This window comes from Silurus aristotelis (assembly GCF_946808225.1).
Source record: "Silurus aristotelis genome assembly, chromosome: 12".
Lineage (NCBI taxonomy): Eukaryota > Metazoa > Chordata > Actinopteri > Siluriformes > Siluridae > Silurus > Silurus aristotelis.
Genome location: NC_139585.1, coordinates 20,627,837 through 20,647,949, shown reverse-complemented (window position 1 = coordinate 20,647,949; position 20,113 = coordinate 20,627,837). Strand labels below are relative to the sequence as shown.

Here is a 20,113-nt window from a genome sequence, read left to right as displayed (position 1 = left end):
GCTTGTGACCGTATACTCTCAAGAAGAGGTGCTATTTAGAAATTTCTTAGCAATTTACTTGTGCAACGTGTACCTATAATGCTTTACTCTAAAAGATGACAAGGGTGCAGTTATGTACCTTAAATCTTTTTTAGTTATAATATATTCCAATTCCTGGGTGAAACATAAATAGTAAAGGTACAAATAATAAGGAATTGGCAGAATGGCATAACATCACCAATATAGGGTCCCCGGCAGCACCGTTTCTTTGCATAGGCAAACTAGAAGGTTGCCTATGGCGCAATCAGATGGGGGGGGGGGCACCATTGAACGCCCTCTGCCCCACCGCTGTCCTCGCCCTTGCTCATTTAAATTATTTACCTGTTTTTCTGCTGAATTTTAATAAATAGTATATGCTTAAATAGTTGAATTCAGAAAAAAATTGCAATGATTATTAAAAATGTTTAACTTTTTTTAAGAAAGGTTGTAAATTATTTGGATGGTTTGGGGTGGAGCATTGTGGTGAGAGGGCGGAGTCATTTGAAGGTGGGGGAGGTCGGGCGTAAGGAGGAGAGAAACAGCCCTGGTCCCCAGTTTGATCCTGACCTTGAGTAACTGCTTGTTTTGCTTGTTGTTACTATGAGGTTTCCTCTTGGTTTTCTGGTTTCCTCCTACAATGCACAAAAACATGTTGTTAGCTGCCTTGATTTCACTCTAAATGACTCTAAAAAAAAAAAAAGATGTACTTCTAAAAAAAATGATGTACTGGTGTTCTACCCAACATCATTCTATATAAATAGTATCTTCTAATAAAGTCATCATTTCATTTACATGTACAACCCTGCTGAGAAGACTAATACAGACCCTTATCGAATTTGAAATGTACATGTACATATTCATTTGTGGCATTTAGCAGATGCCATTGTACAAATGTGCTTTGAGTCTGTAGCAATAAATAAATCTACACTGGTACGCTAGATTACAAATTTTAGATAAATCTACAACTCTGTTGAGTTTTATGGTTAATATGATTCTAATAGGAATTGTTTTTGCTGAAAAATGCAATGGTCCCTGTAGGTTATGCCTAGTGGAAACCATTAAGGACCAGTAGAAGGCTTTTGGCAACTTGAAGACCACATGATGTTATCTACTGTACACCAATAGGGACCATTAAGACATCATTAAGCATCCCAATTAAACATCCTTTTTTTAAATGTAATTTCTAAAGACACATGACACACTGAAACTATTTGGTAAAATGTTTTGAAAGTAACCACGTCAACAAAGGCATGTTTAGTGAAAACCATGAGACTTTTCCATCTAGTGTAATAAATACAGTAGTGTGCAGTGCTGGAAACCGCTTTGATAGTTCAACGAGGGTGGTGACGTCAGATGAAGGATATAAGCGCGAGACTCGGGAGGTTACGTGGATTGCTAATATTGTTTAACCAAATATTATGTTTTGAGTCATTTAGCTATAAAAACAAATTAACTGTTGATAAATCGAGATTATATCAGTAGGACTTTTCATTTTAAAAAGAAAAAAAAATAAAGAAAATGGCGCAGAACTGTACCAAAGGCTGGAAGGTGGGATTGACGGTGCGCGCGCGTGAGAGAGTTGTGCCTGTTTCCCTGCATTCCTATGATGTGACACCTCAAAGGCTCTCAGTCTGCAGACGTCGCTCTCAGTGCATGCAGTGTGCTCTCCAGGCTGTGCTCTCTGGTCCATTAGCTGTTCGCTTGCACGCTTTACAACTTTGAAAGTCGTGTGAAACTTTGTAAAAGTCGCTCGAGCGGTCCATAAGGTGAACGCCAGGGAGACGCTTTAGGATGCCTTGCAGAGAAAACGTCTATTTGTATGGTGAGTGTTATTTGCAAACCGGGTGCTGATATGGCAAAACTGATACATACCCACGTGCTGAATACTGCGCTGTTTTATGATCCACGTTTGTATTTCTTAGGTGTTTGCAATGCACACACTTTGTTTTTGTTTTCTGTGTTTGTGTTTTTGTTGCACGCGCTACTTTTACATTTCAGAAGTAAACTTTAGTGATCTGCTGTTTTCATTTTTGAAAGCCTTGTTTTGGACGTTCATGCATAAGGCTGGTCTGTTTGGTTGAATGAACTGCATTGGATTAAACTGTATAGAAAGATGATGCTCTAGAAATTTAGTGCTCAGGGTTTCCCAAACCCCTTCCTTTCAGTATACTTACAATTAAATAATAAATGGCAAAACATTTTCTTAATCTTCATTTTCTAATGCAACAAAACAAAGATACCGGTATGGTGGCATTGCGACATGGTCTACAATGCCACCACCACTGAACCCTTAAGGGGTTCATGAACCATAAGTTTATTAGACCCTGGCTGTGTTTAATGCATTTACAGGCATCTGCATGCTGAAGTCTGAACAGTAGAAAGTGTGTGAGGCAGTATAGAGTATATTGACCACTTGAAACTTTAAACTTGATGAAATGTGTGTAGGTCGCTTAAACCTAGAGTTGTGAATTGTCCACATTTGGTGATGCAAATCATTATGCTGAGATTTAGCTGGTTTTTTTGTTTTGGAGTTGGGCTGATCGTCATTCAAGGTTTTAGTGGCATCATGGAAGATTTGATCCAATGGAAATAGATGTCACAGGACATCATGCTTATGAGACCTTCAATGAACCTTTTGGATATAAGATCAAGCCATTGCTGCCAGTTTTAAAGGCAGAAATTGGTTCAGCTCACTTTAGGTCTGACTACAAGTTGTTATCTTTACAAATTGGACTAAAACAAACCCAAGTCCATTTTTTTTTTCAACTGATACAGAAATGCTGTAAAGCATATTATGTTCATGTTACACTGACAGTTTGGTTTTCAGACACTAAAAGAGGTGATGTGTAAAGTCCTAGTCAATGATTAAATCACATTACTCATGCTAAGACACATGAAAATAAATGCATGAAACTTGCACACACCTCATTTAATGTGGTAAAACTGGTCGCTCTGAGTTATCAGGCCAACACATGGCACACCCATAGTCATAAAATCAGCTTGAAAATCAGAATGAAATTACGGCCCTGGTGATCACTACACATGCAGTTATTAATTCAGGTTTCAATATAAAACATGTACATTCTGTAGAATGAACTTCTATAGTTTCTACTAATAATGATCATCTACACCAAGTTGTGTTTATTAGCAAGATCAAGGTCTTGTTTGGACTTTGGACTCTCAGGTCTTTTTTTACAGTCAGTTGTTTGATGTCAATTGTTTTCTATAAAAAGCAGTTTTGATTTTCAGTTTTGATTTGCTTGCCTGGTTTAGTCATGGATAGAACTCTGCTCTAGTTATTTAGCCTGTGTGGTCTCTCGAATCTTGGCCTCAGCCTAGTTGTATGTGTTTTGTGGGTGTGCGTGATTGAGGGGGATTTGGGAGAAGGGAGGAAATTCCCGTAATTCCCAAACTTCCATGGCTAATCACGCAGCTTCACACCCTCCCTCACCACCAGTCTGGAAACAGTTGAAACAGGTTGCTGTTGATGAAGGTAGAAATGTTGGTGAAAAGAATGGAATCAGGATTAACTTCTCACCTATTTAAATAGGCTCAAAATGTATTAGGGGGATTTTTTGTATCCAATCTTTTAACTGTGATATGTTAGTGTTTATTTGTAAAAAAAAAAAAACAATTGCTAATAGAATGATCTGTTCCTGATCGAGCTCTAATATGCAAATTTTTTCTTTTAATTAGATTTCAGATTTAGACACTTTTTTCTTTCTTTTTTTTTGTGTTTGTGTCATGTAAAAGACTGTTACCTGTCAACTGTATTTGTTAGACTAAGGGTGTGTCTTTGTTCACACAACTGGTAAGGTACTTTACAAAACACAACTGTTATGATTTACATATTAAAGATGAGGCTAGGCAATGGTTAAAATTAATGAAATAATAAATGATAATGTGTTTTTTTGGTGTGGATATTGTAGTAAAGAAGCTTGTAAGAATTGACTTGGTCTAGATAGACAGACCTTTGATCTGTGTGGCTCTGCTGTGTAGTAGTTGTGGCATTTTTCATCATGGTGCCAATTCACTTTCCTTCTGGACCCCCTTGGCCCCACAGTCCTTCCATTGCCATTAAAATTAAATGACTCAGACACTGAATACAAAAAAAAATTAGCTCAGATTTATAATCATGCATGTGGGTGTAACTATAGTGGTGAACCTTGACTGGCTAAGGAGACACAAAATCAATAGAACTAATCCCCCCCCCACACACACACACTTTTTTAGTTAGTTTGGGCTGCCCCCAACAAGGCCCCACATTCCAGAGACCCACGCATTGTTAAAGTGCAATTTTATTTTTCCTGGGGATACAGGAATTAGAATTTTTTTTGGCTAACTGTGATTTTCTCAGAAAAAAAAAATTTCTCACATACACACAAAAATCTCACCTGGTGCAAAGTAACAGCCAGAATATCATTGAATGTCTGCAGGATTCCTACAGTGTTACCTGTTTGGAGGCCTTGCTTTACCGGTCTTGTACAATGTTCTTTAATGGCATACTAGAGTTAATAGTTTTTTCTATCTCTTTTAGCTTTTGAGGACCATCAAATCTTGAGAGAAATGGTTTAAGAAGACGGACTGAGCATTACGCAACCTGGGAGCGGCGCTTACATTTTGGAACAAAATTCTCCATTTACTTCCAGCACAAGTGACTCTTTTGTAACTGAAACGTTATTTTTTTTGCCTATTTTTTCAAAAAATCTATTATCCAACTTTGACAGCCAAAGGTCTGTGATTAAGTGTTTTATGATATGAAGGTTTGTGTGAAGAAACAGGTAGGAATTGGACTTCCTAGCATCTCAATTCCTTTGGAGAAGGCTGTTGTGATTCTAGGGGTCAGAATGGAGGCAAGAGAAGTTTCTTCTTCATTGACAAAATACAGAAATCAGATGTTATCTCTTGGTTATGAGGCACACGAGAGAAGGAACTCCGAGCCTCTGATCCCTTGTTCTTATTCACATCGTCTACATCCAGCAGAGGATTCTTGTGACTCTATATCGTCTGATAAGATACCTGTGGACTGTGGTGCAAGAAAACCTTTGAGTGCCCGATCTAAGAGCTTGGACAGCCTGGACTATGTACACAAAGACTGTTGTTGCAGCACAGTTTCTTGCTGCCGGGTGGAGGGATTGTGTTGCAGCCAGCCGTGCAGCACATGTGGACCATTGGAAACAGACGGGTGCTGCCAAGAGGCCTCCTTTCAAAGTAGAGGCTGGGAAACAGGGTTTCCGAGGAGAACAGAGGGGTTTTCTTCTGCTGCGACGAGGCTTTCTGGAGAGTCGCCAAGCCTGGATGAGGAAAGGCTCGGCACCAGGAGAATCGGCTTACCGAAGCCGTTTATGTCGTGCTTTTACTGCACGTGTGCCTGTGCTGCAAGGCAGGAGGTTGGAACGCAGGACCGGGCAAATTTTAGTCCAGCCCTTTGCCACAACAGGGGCTTCTCAAACCTGGGAAGGCTCAACAAGAGGTCCAAAGTCAAATGCCTGAGGATGCCCTGCCAGGATTCCACAACCTCAAAATCTTCTATGGCTTACCAACACAGTGATGGCGAGGCTACAGCTTCCGAGTTTGCTCAGAAGAAGGAGCGGTCCACTGTACTTGTCCGGCGGTACCTGAAGAACAACCAGAAGGTCTTGAAAAAGGTGTGCACTGGTACCAGAGCGATTGTAAGGACCGGACATATATCGGACAGAGCATGGCAGACTGCTTATCTAAGAAGATGTCGGCTAAACAAGGCCTTTGTAGACACAGAATACAGCAGAGTGCTCCAGGCCATTCAGATGCAGGTCTCCAAAGCTCTTCTCTCCTATTCAGGGGTCAGACTGGAGCAGGTAAGATTTGTTTGCTCTGTATAGTATAGCTTCATGTAGGATGAATGGTTTCTTTGTGATCAGGGAGTTATGAGTATTATGAATAGGCCTCTCTCACATAGCTTTTCACAGCTGAATTAAGGTGCTTTTCATTTTTGAGCAAATGCAGCTGTATTTTTTTAGTTTAATCATAGACTGTGTAAAGTTCACTATATTGTGTATAGTAGTTTATTTTAGGCAAGACACTACAAGTGAAAATAAAAAAGTAGACATCACAGTCAGGTTTTGTCCATTGAAAGCTAGAGTATAATCATTATTTTTTTAATCAACTTTATTGATGAATCAAAAAATACCTTGGAAAATATGCATTTTCAGTATAAAATCTAATGTGACTAAATTCTTAGAAGAATGCCGTTTGGAATATCATCCTAATTAATAGTAGGAATGAAAATTTTTCATACTGTATATGCATAGGAACAGAACTCTTTGACTGTGAATAGAGACAGAACTGATTTTGATGAATATGCTGTTTAATGTGCTTTCGCTTTAGTAACTGTGGTCCACAAGGATTATAACTGCATGTTATTTTAACTGCATGTTATAATCACTCACAAACTGACCAGTAAACGAAACTTTCAGGGATATTTGACATTATGTGATTGCACTGTGGGCCGGTCTTCAATTTCGAATAAATGCAAAAAAATTGCTAAATATTGCTGAGGTTTGATGTTTCTGCTACTACAATTTAAGAGAAGACATGTTTCTATCTTTGCTGCCTTGTCTTAAGTTTTAGTCTTAATTTGCTCTGCGTAAGTAACACATAGGGCGTATTACTGTGGGCGACTCATCAGTTTTGTTTTTTTGAGTGATTTCATGTATATTTGCAATGGAAAACAGCTTGTTTAACACAATGAGAACATTTGTACCCATGATATAGTCTTGCATCCTGGATGCCTGTTCTCAGTTGATGTTATTCCCTCAATAACTACATTATGAAGTGTTATAAAACATTGACTTTTTTTCCAGCATACTGTCTCCATGGTTGGCAGTACTATTTGAATATTAGGAACAGGCACAGGAACAGTGAGTCTGTGGATCCAGTGCCCAATGGAAAAACAGCAACTTGGTTTTTCCCCTAATATGACAAGTCAGTGATATGTTTGCAGTCCTCTAATAAGTGTCAAGCCCATTGTGAGTAGACAATACATGATTCCATTTATTTAGGTGCACAAAATAGAGGATTATGATTCATTAAAGTGCCATTAAGTTTTGTAGTAGGTCAGAGTCATAAGCAGAAGCAGATCTTTGACCTTGTAAAATCTGCTTCTTGTTGTGCTTAGGATCATTACAGACAGTGGAGGCCCTTGTTTAAGACCTTGCTGTGGCACCGCACTAGTTAAACACATTAGTTTTTTATTGCTCCGTTGTGGCACCAGACTGTGGTATACTTTACTACTAAGCTCATTTATTTTTTTTTTTGCTTGTAACTAGAACAAGGAATATGTTATCTAAATAGTATTAAAATAAGAAGAGAATTGCATGATTGTTAACATATGTAAGAGTGAGACCAGTAAAATCAACCATGTGCTGTTAAGTGCAAAGTCTATTTTGTTATACGTATTCCAATGACATTAGTTTTTCAATAATACCAAAAAGATGCTTGATGTAAATATCACAAGCGTCTCCTGCATGGTCTTGAAGGTTTACGATTTTTGTTGTGGTGATGCAATAAGAGGTCATATTCAACAAAGGGGAGAGATAGAAATGGGGACGTGCCAAAGGAAAAAGAGATTTGCTCTGTTCCACTAGGCCAATGCGAAGCCTCCAGAGACTCCAGTTCAATAGTGAAGGTGCACACAAGCCAGCATTCTTTCCATGTGAGCTTAGGGTGGTTGTATTGCGCACAAGCCCTGCTGTTTCCAGGCCAGAATAATTCACATAATTTAATGGGCAGCCGAAATTATGCGGGCTGCTTTTCCATAATGTGGTTCTTTGTGTGCTCTTGTTGACATGATTTGGCCTGTTGGTTTTTGCAGATCACCTTTAACTGGAGAATAAATGTGAGACACATTGTTATTTATGTGGCCTGTCTTATGTTATGTGCAATTTAATTATAGGCTTGTTTGCTGTTCCTGCCTGGTAGAAGAACAAATAGTGATTCTACAGCTACCCCGGTTTTGGCTTTATCTTGCCTTTTATTAAGTGATTTAATTGGTGAGGATGGTCCAGGTCAGTTTCTTTCTCTCTCTCTCTCTCTCTCTCTCTCTCTCTCTCTCTCTCTCTCTCTCTCTCTCTCTCTCTCTCTCTCTCTCTCTCTCTCTCTCTCTCTCTCTAACACACACACACACACACACACACACTTACTTTATTCACCTCTTCAACTATTGCACACCTGGCATTTTAATGAAACCCCACAGCTCTTCGTCCAATTAGCTTGACAACCATCCTTTCAATTTGGCCGTGAGATGTTTGCCTAGTCCACTCCATGGTTTGCTCTCAGTAATTGACTTGGCCGTCAGCAGATGTTTGCCAACTCCAAACCTCCCTCCTCTCCGGCTCAGTGTTAACGGGAAGTCCTTTGACACACAACTGAGAAGCGTCTGCTAATTGTCTATCTCATAAAGTAGCCATAGGAGAGGAAGTACAGAGTTCAAGCCTAGACCTATCCTGCCCGTGGCTCTCTATTCTACATTCCCAGCGGCGCACAGAGCAAGACGCATGGGGATTCTTTTTCTCTCCTGCTTTCTCGGCAGGGCTTATGGGACTACAAGGACTAGAATTAGCCAAGGCAACACAATGCCAAAACAATCCTCGTATTCTGCAACTGGATTGTAGCTAATGGTTTACTTCATTGTAATAGTATGGGTGAACTGAAAAAACTGCCGAATGGGGACCTCTGTAACTTTCCTTGTCATCAGAGGAAATGAGTGCAGGAAGATAAATACAGCCCAGGCGAAGCAGTGGTATGCGATTCCCTGATTAGTGACTGTTATACAGTGGCAGCTTTGACATAGTTCTCCAAACAGGTAATGAGTAATGACTGGCATGATAAGAGTTTTTTTTATCGTCATCAGCAGCCGCTGATCGTGATGGTAGTTGGAGAGTTTTAATGCTAACAGTAACTTGATGAACAATGGTCAACAATGGAAGGTCATGAACCGCTATTCCAAACTATAGTATAGTTGTTAGCTATTTGGTTATAGGGTTTCTATCAACAAGTGTATGCTTAAGAAATCTAATATAAATAGAAACATTAGAAATGTATTTATAACTGTCATTTCAGAGAAAATACCTTTTTAAAGATGGCTCTTTAAGATATTCAATGCATATTTTACAATGCAGTATTATCAAAGTTTTCTTTTGACCTAATGGAAACTCGCCTTAATTTAAACTTTTTAGTAAGAGGTTGAGAAATGTAAAAAATGTACATTTCTGTAATACATGACCCCCAAAATTGTCCATAACCCAGAATTCATATACATGCTACATCTATGACCTATCTGAGCAGATGTCCAGGCCTTTGGCTTTTCCTGTGAGATAGTAAAACATGGGGGTGGGGCCAGCTATTACAGCCTGTTAAAAATATATACTTAAACAAACTGCACATTTGTGTTAGTTTTTTCCTTTTTGTCTTATGGCAGTAAGATCTTCTAGTTCCTAATCAGGATATCTGGTATCCCAAAGATAAGGATGGGTTCCTCAATGTTGTCTCAGGAAGTTTTTCTTGTTGACTGTGTTTTGTACAGCTGTTTTGTGACAGTGCTTAATGTTAAAACAGTATATACATTATATCAAATTGACTTAAATTACAACAATAGTCTTAGTTCAGGTGTTTGTGCATGTGAAAAAAAATGGACTTTGTGTAATTATAAAAATGCAGCAGGATGATTTGGGGAATTTTTTTCAGTTGTTTGTCTCAGTAAGTTCCCGTGTGTAGAAATGCTGATTAAAACTGAAACCCAGGAGGTGACACAAATCCAGAATATTTTGTTGTGAATTGAGATTAACTCACACACTTGAACTCATCTACATGATCTGTGCTGTCTCTGGAACCTTTGAGGGGTGTGAACCGTCTTAGTTTTTAAAACTGGAGGTTGTATTTAAATGATCTTTTTATTTGTAAAATCACGATTCATTCAGGTAAGACCGAACGTCATTTGCTCCTTTAACTTTCTTTACTATTCCAGCACTTTCAAATCCCTCACTATATGATAATCGACAGTTTGAATTTCACAGACCTGCCAGCTTGAGCCATGTCACATCCTGTGTTGATAAGACTGATCTTATTTGAACTAGGGCACACAACTCATTGCTACCTCTGTGCCAAACACAATATTGGACAGGACAGGGGGCACCGTGGGGACCACAATATCCATTAACAGAGTATGCTTTGTCTCCCTTGAACTTTTCTCCTTTATACTGTAGCTCATGCTTATAAGTAGATCCTTCTTTTGAGATCAGTAAACCCATGAACTGATATCTGTAACCCTCTTTGACTACCATGTTTGCTTTACCTTCATTAGTTTCCTAAACCTTGTTCTAGATTACCCACTTTCCTGAACATTTAAATATTTTCCCTGCTCTAAGGCACAGCCTTCTCAGTTCATTGTTAATTAGCTGATTAGTTGCAAGCAGCGACAATAAAATTAAATATAAAGGATGACGGTACTCCAGGACCAGGCTTGGGAACTAAGTTTTAAATTGGCACTGAATTATTTTTTATGAAACTTAGAAATTAGGGTTAAAACGATTGCTTGAATAATTCAAATACAAAAAAATAGCCTGTTTTGTTTTAGTCTATATAAAATTTACACATTAAGCACTGTATCGCTCCATGGACCATTATTACTGACGCACCACCCGCTTAACTCTGGACCACTCTTGGGTATCCTTATTAAACTTGTCACAGCGTGCACAACCTTTGCGTGGAACGTGGCATACATGAAAGTCTTGTGTCTTCTGTGTTTACCTGAACAATGTCATGCGCACAAAACGAGGCTGAAAACGTGCGTACGCCACTGGACGGGTAAACACAGGAGACGCTGCAGAATGAAAAATGGATGAATGGGAGAAAACAGCGAGGTGTGAGGAGAAGTTTCAGGCCAAAGTACACAACAGAAAGTTTGGGATCATTTTAAACTAAAACATACAGAAAACACCACACATTGTGTTTACCCGTTTTTAAAGTCATTTTAAATAGATTTTTTATATATTTATATATTTGTATTTGCATTAAGATGTAATTATGGCAATTAAATGCACAAAATGGGTTTAGTATTGACAGATTGCAATTATAAAAAAAAATAAAAATAAAAAATTTTCAAAAAAAAAAAAAAAAGGAAACATTCATTTTTAGAGACCTGACGTATTTTCTCTTGTTTATTTAGTATTGCTCTTTAATAAAGAAAAAGGTAGTTCTTATCCGATTGCTCGATTAATCGATAGACTAATCGGTAGAATACTAAAATAATCAATAGCTGCAGCAGAAATATTAAACTATACGATATATCATTACTTGCAGATTTCTACAAAAGTTTCTCTTCAAAGTTTCTTTGCTCTCCTTGCTTCCATCCACAGGTCATCATTGGCTTGCTTAATGATGGTTCAGGTGATGATGTCTGTAAGACACTTTGAGATTTTGTATACTTGTGTTGTGATGTAATGACCACACTAAATGTGAACTTCTGCTCAATTTACTTTTGATGAGATCAATTGCAAATATTTATATTTAACACGGGCTGATATATTTATGGTCAATGGAACATATAAATTGCTGTTCCTATAGTACTTTCCTGGCCTTTTCTGCAGCAATGCACATTTCAACAGAGTGTGAGTAAGGTATGAAAGTTCATCTTAACAGAAGTATATTAGTTGGATTTTTTTGTAGAAGCATGAACAAAGGTACATATATCTATGCTCTACTTTAAATTGTTTCTTTTCCCTATATATGATTGGCCCGGAAACTGTGCATGCACTGTATGCTAAGTGAAGTGTGCAACCAAGCAAATCTCTCTATTACAAATCTGAAAATACCCTAAAACAATACATTACTGAAAGACTATGACTCAATTCTAGTAAACGGTGGGAAATATCCGCTACGATGTAAAACACACGTGAGGTGTGTCAGATGTGTGAGTGGATGTCATCGTGGCAGGACAGCACCGATTATAAACAATTCTGGAGAGAGAAGGCATGCCAGTTCATGTATCTGGTTGAGTGATGAAGTGATTGAAAAGCTAGTTCTCTTGCCAAAATAACAAATTGAGGGGAAAAAATGGATCAAAAGGGTAGAATCCTTTAAAAACCAGTAGCTTTCTAGTGCTCTTGGAAGGGTCTTGTGGAGCCAGACGTGTCTCCATCCCATTTATTGTGCTGCTGTTAAATTTTTTCTAGCAGAGATTAACCACTGTTTATTTGGTAGAATGGTAATGAGAAGAGCAGACTCAGATGTCTCTTTGAAAAGCTGCTTTCAATAATTTGTAAATAGGAAAGGCATTGTTTATATGGACTTTCAGGTGCCTTATGAGCTGAGGGCACTGTGTGTCAGCATTGGAGACACCACAGATATAAGAATAATGAAATACAAAACACACCAGTTTAACCTGTACATTTAAGGTGTGTAACGTGAGAAGCTTGGCAATCCGGGAGAACTTTTCAGCAGACTTGTTGCCCCAGTTGAGGTTGTTTGGGTATGCTACCTGTTTGGCTCTTAGCTGGATGAGGACCCCAAAACAGCCCCAAGGCCTACTGCAGAGATTATATCTCACAGTTGCCTTGTTAATGTCTTAGGATCCTCCAGGAGGAGCTGTAAACGTCCTGGATTGACCCAAACTCAAACCGAAAAATCATATATTAAATAAACGAATGAATGACTAAGTCAAGTCAAGAGGCTATTATTGTCATTTCAACTATACACAGTGGTACACATTACACAGTAAAAACGAGACAACGTTCCTCCAGAAACCCAGTTGCTACACTAAGCAACATAGAGCTACAACAAAAGCTACATAAAGTGCATCGCGTGCAACCTAGTGCAAACAGTGCAGACGAAAAACAGTACAGACAGACAGTACAGACAGACAGACCAGTAAACCTACTGTATACTTTGATACTGTGCAAAGAGGACTATAAAAACTATAACCAAGAATTCTATGTAAACAAACACAATGAAGTGCAAAAACAGCAGTAGCAGCAGTCGAGAGGTGCAAAAAACCAGCATGTAAACAGTGTGATATGGTTAAGTATAAATATAATAAATAAATGGTGGTGGAATGGAATGAGATGAGTAATGAGTATGTGCTAAGTTCAGGTTGTACAGTTCGGTAACACACAGTTATGTGTGTGTGAGAGTTCCATTTCAGTTCTGTGTATTGAGGAGCCTGATGGCTTGCGGGACGAATATAATGATACAAGTGCTGCTTGCATCTTTTTTAGGGATCACCTCATAAATAATTAACTGTCATCTTAATAAGAAGTGATAATGCAGTCAAGAACAACAAAATAATGAAGGGAGAACATTTAATGTTAAAATGGAAAAAAAAGAGTTGCCAAGGATTATCCCTGCTCATGGGAGCGTACCATCCTGCAGGTTTGCAGTTCCAAACCAATTGAACACACCTGGATTTGATATTCAGGCGCTTCTCCAGACGCTGAGTGGCTCAATCAGGTATGCTGAAATCTGTTTTTTATTTTGCTACCATCAAGAACAGACATGTCCTCTCATGACATGTTAAAACAATATATAATTTAACCATATGGAAGCAGCTTTTGTGTAGCTTAAAGTGTTACTTCTATATTGAAATGGCATTCATCTTTATTTTTGGAGAGGTTAAAAATTAGCTGATGAAGCAAATCAAGTGAGTTAATACAGTGGCATCACAGAAATATGCCGAGCATAGGCTCATGGGAATAGCTGGTTAAAATCAACAGCACTTCAGACACTGTTGTCTAATGAGCATTATTGTGCAGGGTGGTGAATGTCGAGGAATGTGCCTAGCCGGCTGCTTTTCACAAAATCCTCTGGAAAGACAAAACCCTCCTAAACAGACAAACCAAAAGCAGGGAGTCTTTCAAACGCTACAGAAGCTTTTACATAAACATAATGCCACCATGTGGGAAATATTGAATGTCCTAATTTGTTTACTTGCCTAGTAGTCAGCCGAATGTGCTTCAGACCTTTTTAATCACTTTTGGCCTCACATGCCTAATAAGAGTAAGATAGAAATGCATTGCAGTGAAGGAAACTATGTTTTCTGCCTTTGATATTTGAGTGTTTGAGGATGGTGTTTGAGCACGGTTAGGTCTAGGATCCTGGGAAAAGGCAAAGGGTTCAGAGCAACATCCCTGCCGAATTCCCTTGAGGCATGGAGTATTCCCAGAAGTGGTTTCTCTGGGATGTGTGTTCATGTGTCACAGAAAGCAAACAGCATTAGAGATTACATTAGGTCACCACTGAAGCCAAAATTAGCTGTTTATTCAATTTAAATCAACAGCAATATGTAGCACACCCTTGAGCTTTATCTGTTAAAAAATCTGCTTCTACAAACTACATGTAGTTTTATTGGTAGTTGATGGAATTTTATAATAAAATTTTTTTTAAAGCACAAAACTTTTCTTATGCCCTGTAAGACAATGCACTGTTTTTGGAAGACGAGTGGAATTTTCTAAGCTTTTTAGCTAATGGAGCATGTGTTGCTTGGTTAAGAACAACATGACCAGTCAAAAGGGATCAGTAGAGGTTTGTACTACGGGGGTACACCCAGGAATTGTCATTACGATTTTTCGGAAAGTAGTGCTGCACGATTAATTGTATCGCAATCTTGATGTCAGCTTAGGCGATTATATGACGGCAAAAGTTGCGATTTAATAAAATAAATAAGTGCATGTTTGGACACATACTTTCTGAGAACAGTTTGCAGATTTTCCGCACCGATAACAACAACAAAGACCAGATAGTCTCGGTTTAGGCAGTGCACGTGTGGTGTGTGTGGTCACGTGACATTCTGGTGCGCAGAGTGGAGACCAGGTGAAGGTGGATGCTGAGCAGACCGACACTGAACTGGCGCCCCAAAAACGCTACCTCTGTTATACGTCAAAAGTTTAGCTTTAAGATCACCAACACTGAGCAGAGAGAAGAACTGTGCAAGATTTGCTCAATTCAAGTTGATACATGACGTGGCAATATGACAAATCTGTAACAGATCTCACTGATTCGGGTTGGAAGAAAGAGACGACAGGCGATGGTTCAACAGACAGAGCTTTCTTTTATTATTCATTCACTTTTGCCCTGCCGCTTTCACTTGAATGTACTCACTCCGGAACACACACCCACTCGTGGTAACGCTTAACCTGTGCGCACTTGGGGATTGGCGCGCCTTCACCTGGCAACCTCCGCTTTCCCACACACATCCACATACGCGCTGTCAGTTCTGCCTATTCTCTCTCTCTCTCTCTCTCTCTCTCTCTCTCTCTCTCTCTCTCTCTCTCTCTCTCTCTCTCCGGTGTCTATTACATCCTGCGTAAACAGGGCCGTTTCTAGCCTTTTTGAACCCTGGGCAAGATTGCAATTGTCATGGCTCCCCCATGACTCTGCCATCCCACCACAATTCTCCACTCCCACACTATACACGTCAATAACAATCTTCCATTAAAAAAAAGGTTAAACATATTTAATAATAATGATTGCAAATTTGCCTAAAATCAAGTATGAAAACATAAACTGCATCTTAAACTTCAGCAGAAAATCATGTAAATAATTGAAATGGGGATGGACAGTGGCAGGGAATTACCTGTTTGTTTGGGCATAATGTTTCGAATATCTTATTATTATTTTTTTTTATGACAATGTATGTTTTTATTTGTTTTATTTAATTCAGCTGTACATTTGGAGTTAAAAAATGTTTACAATAATGCAAATAAAATTTCATTTGAAAACCTTTAGTTTTACATACATATACATACACATTTCAGCATTATCAACAATCTGTTTGCACTTTTCTTGATAACCAGTCATTATACTGTTTATTATATCGTTATCGCAATATTGACCACAATAATCGCAACATGACATTTTCCCCAAATCGTGCAGCCCGATCTGAAAGTGATAACAGTAAATCGCACAATGAATATGACCTCACTATTTATTCTTGCTATGTGCTGCTAATTTACCTGTTTATTTGTATGGTATTTCAAGGATTATTGTGTAGGACCTTGTTTGTATTAGATAGTTATCTAAATGTATATTTAAATGTATCTAAAAATCATTACTGTGGCATATCTGCTATATAGTACATCTTTGTATGTTATAACACATTAGTTGCTGTACAGGTCGTGAAAGTAATCTAAACAATCAAAATCAAGCCTTTTTGAACATATACACTGTATATACCTTGTGATTGACGTGACGGCATTAAGTGAAAGAAAGATGATCATTAAGCCTATATGTATTAAGCCTGTAGTGTAGATCCTTGATGATGCCATTCAGTGTAATTATATGCCCACTAATTTCGGGAAAACTGACCAGGAAAAAAGTAGTTATTGAACATGACTGAATATAAAAATGAATGTCGTCATATATTCTGTCCTATTTAAAATGCACTGAAATGATGTGACATTTGTCATCTACGATGTGGTTATTTAAACAATAATAATCATTATGATCATAATCGTCATTCTTATTAATAATAATATTTTAAAACCATAATTTTAAACATAAAAACTCCAATTCTAAACCATGTAACAAATTTAGGACTAGGCTAGTAAATTCTAACCCAGATATCCCTTCTTAGCATATGTTGTTTTCCCTGCTACAAATCACTCCTGCTATAATCCAACTAATCATCTAGTTAATATGTCATGTCTGAGTCAGTGTGGGTGTGTTGGAGCAGAGCAACAGTAAAACATGCCATACAGAGCTCAGAATCACAAGGCTTTTTTGAGTGAATAATTTTAAGATTATTTAATACCTAATGTAGGGTACAAGAATGCAAATTTGTACAAATGCACACAAAACATACACATTACAGTAAAATTGTGTGTGTGTGAAAATATCTTTGTAGATGTATTTATTGCATTCCTAATTGCACAGTATGTATACCTGGATGAAAGTTCTGTTAAATAATTTGCCCTTTGTTCCAAGTCCCATATGGCATAAGTCATATAAAAATTTCTTTCGGCTTCTCCCGTTAGGGGTCGCCACAGCGGATCATCCGTATTCATGATCCGCATGTTTGATTTGGCACGTTTTTACGCTGGATGCCCCTCCTAAAGCAAACCCTCCCCATTTATCCGGGCTTGGGACCGGCACTAAGAGTGCACTGGCTTGTGCAACCCTAAAGGCTAATTAGTTCCCATACAGTATGTAAAAAATGAAAAAAAAAAAATTTAAAAAAAGGCACTGTATTAATAAAATGTCATAAAATAGCTAAATTGTTATAAGCAAAATTACAAAATGTTTTAATGTAATTATTTATATGCTGTAGGCAGTAATGGTAAATGAGTTGTTCTGTGATGTACAACCATTTGTTACTGCTGTGTTGTCCTCGATTTATATAGATACATGATAAACAAACATCCAGATTAAATAAGCAGATAAACTTAATATAATAAACCAGCCACTTGTGCAATCAATCATGCAATGTCATCATATTCAAGCTGACAGACTGCTGACTACTATCTCACAACGGAGATGATATTGATTTTGATATTGATATTGATTGATCTTTGAGTTTGATTAACGTGACAACAGCAACTAAATAAGAGATGATTATTAAGCCTGTATGTACAGTGGTTTATTAGGCCCGTGTGACATTTTATTATAAATTAACCATTGTAAAAACACAATTTAATCATTAAGAACTGATATAAATTCCTCATCACCAGCCTTAACTGAGGGCGTCTGAGGCTGTAATGAAACCAGTGGATCTTCCAAATGGTTATATACAGTGAGGAAAATAAGTATTTGAACACGCCGCTATTTTGCAAGTTCTCCCACTTAGAAATCATGGAGGGGTCTGAAATTGTCATCGTAGGTGCATGTCCACTGTGAGAGACATAATCTAAAAAAAAAATCCAGAAATCACAATATATGATTTTTAAACTTTTTATTTGTATGATACAGCTGCAAATAAGTATTTGAACACCTGTCTATCAGCTAGAATTCTGACCCTCAAAGACCTGTTAGTCTGCCTTTAAAATGTCCACCTCCACTACATTTATTATCCTAAATTAGATGCACCTGTTTGAGGTCGTTAGCTGCATAAAGACACCTGTCCACCCCATACAATCAGTAAGAATCCAACTACTAACATGGCCAAGACCAAAGAGCTGTCCAAAGACACTAGAGACAAAATTGTACACCTCCACAAGGCTGGAAAGGGCTACGGGGAAATTGCCAAGCAGCTTGGTGAAAAAAGGTCCACTGTTGGAGCAATCATTAGAAAATGGAAGAAGCTAAACATGACTGTCAATCTCCCTCGGACTGGGGCTCCATGCAAGATCTCACCTCGTGGGGTCTCAATGATCCTAAGGAAGGTGAGAAATCAGCCCAGAACTACACGGGAGGAGCTGGTCAATGACCTGAAAAGAGCTGGGACCACCGTTTCCAAGGTTACTGTTGGTAATACACTAAGACGTCATGGTTTGAAATCATGCATGGCACGGAAGGTTCCCCTGCTTAAACCAGCACATGTCCAGGCACGTCTTAAGTTTGCCAATGACCATTTGGATGATCCAGAGGAGTCATGGGAGAAAGTCATGTGGTCAGATGAGACCAAAATATAACTTTTGGGTCATAATTCCATTAAACGTGTTTGGAGGAAGAAGAGTGATGAGCACCATCCCAAGAACACCATTCCTTCTGTGAAGCATGGGGGTGGTAGCATCATGCTTTTTGGGGGTGTTTTCTGCACATGGGACAGGGCGACTGCACTGTATTAAGGAGAGAATTAATGCGAGATTTTGGGGACCAAACCTCCTTCCCTCAGTTAGAGCATTGTAGATGGGTCGAGGCTGGGTCTTCCAACATGACAATGACCCGAAGCACACAGCCAGGATACCCAAGGAGTGGCTCTGTAAGAAGCATATCAAGGTTCTGGCATGGCCTAGCCAGTCTCCAGACCTAAACCCAATAGAGAATCTTTGGAGGGAGCTCAAACTCAGTGTTTCTCAGCGACAGTCCAGAAACCTGACTGATCTAGAGAAGATCTGTGTGGAGGAGTGGGCCAAAATCCCTCCTGCAGTGTGTGCAAACCTGGTGAAAAACTACAGGAAACGTTTGACCTCTGTAATTGCAAACAAAGGCTCCTGTACCAAATATTAACATTGACTTTCTCAGGTGTTCAAATACTTATTTGCAGCTGTATCATACAAATAAATAGTTAAAAAATCATATATTGTGATTTCTGGATTTTTTTTTTTTATTATGTCTCTCACAGTGGACATGCACCTACGATGACAATTTCAGACCCCTTCATGATTTCTAAGTGGGAGAACTTGCAAAATAGCAGGGTGTTCAAATACTTATTTTCCTCACTGTATGTAATATAAGATACATATAATGCTGTAAATTATTTGAAAATCATTTTAGGATAGGCTTATTCTAAAATATTATACTGTGGTCTGTTTGAACAGATGAGTCCTCCTGAGTGGACGTTAGATTAGATTAGATTAGATTCAACTTTTATTGCCATTAAACATGTACAAGGCAACGAAATGCAGTTTGGGTCTAACCAGAGTGCAATATCAGCAAATGCAGGATATACAGTGTTTACATGATTTACATAAGTTAAATAGAATGGTAATATAGGACTATAAACAGTAATTTACAGATGTATATGTACTATGAATATAATGTACAGATGAATATATATGTACTATGAACAATAATATACAGATGAGTATATATGTACTATGAACATGATATACCGATGCCTATTACTATAGCAGAAATTTGCAGAAGGATGTAAACGGTGAACATATATTACTGTAGGTGTATATTACACTACATATTACATAATATATTACATAAGGTGTGTGTGTGTGTATGTATATATATATATATACACAATTGTAATAAGGTGATGGTGAGCAGCAATACAAAGAAGAGCATTGTGCAAATGAGCATAGTTTTGTGTAAACAGTCCATTAGTGCAATAACAAGGTAAACATAGTTGTAATGTTACTTGTTCTTTATTTATACTTTAATATGCTCGTCTCAGATTATTATACCTGATTTAGCAGTAACATAATGTAAAGACCTCCATAGTAAAGAAATGAATAAT

At 38.2% G+C, this 20,113-nt stretch overlaps 1 protein-coding gene and 1 long non-coding RNA gene across 6 annotated transcripts in view; both read left to right on the top strand.

Moving 5' to 3' along the window:
• The first annotated feature begins 1,369 nt into the window (after positions 1-1,369).
• The window catches only part of plce1 (phospholipase C, epsilon 1), a 76,841-nt gene continuing 58,097 nt past the window's right edge, over positions 1,370-20,113 (top strand). For all 5 annotated transcript variants that reach the window (XR_014535960.1, XR_014535961.1, XM_083555671.1 and 2 more), the window contains exons 1-2: positions 1,370-1,840; positions 4,556-5,855. Coding sequence is in view for 3 of the 5 variants with exons in the window: in XM_083555671.1 (XP_083411797.1) it covers positions 4,776-5,855 (1,080 nt within the window). In the remaining 2 variants the exon portion in view is untranslated. The remainder of the gene's footprint in view (positions 1,841-4,555; positions 5,856-20,113) is intronic.
• On the top strand, positions 11,166-20,009 carry LOC310734121. The gene is made up of 4 exons (XR_014535971.1): positions 11,166-14,839; positions 14,881-17,789; positions 19,381-19,821; positions 19,959-20,009. It is a non-coding gene; the product is annotated as an uncharacterized lncRNA (long non-coding RNA).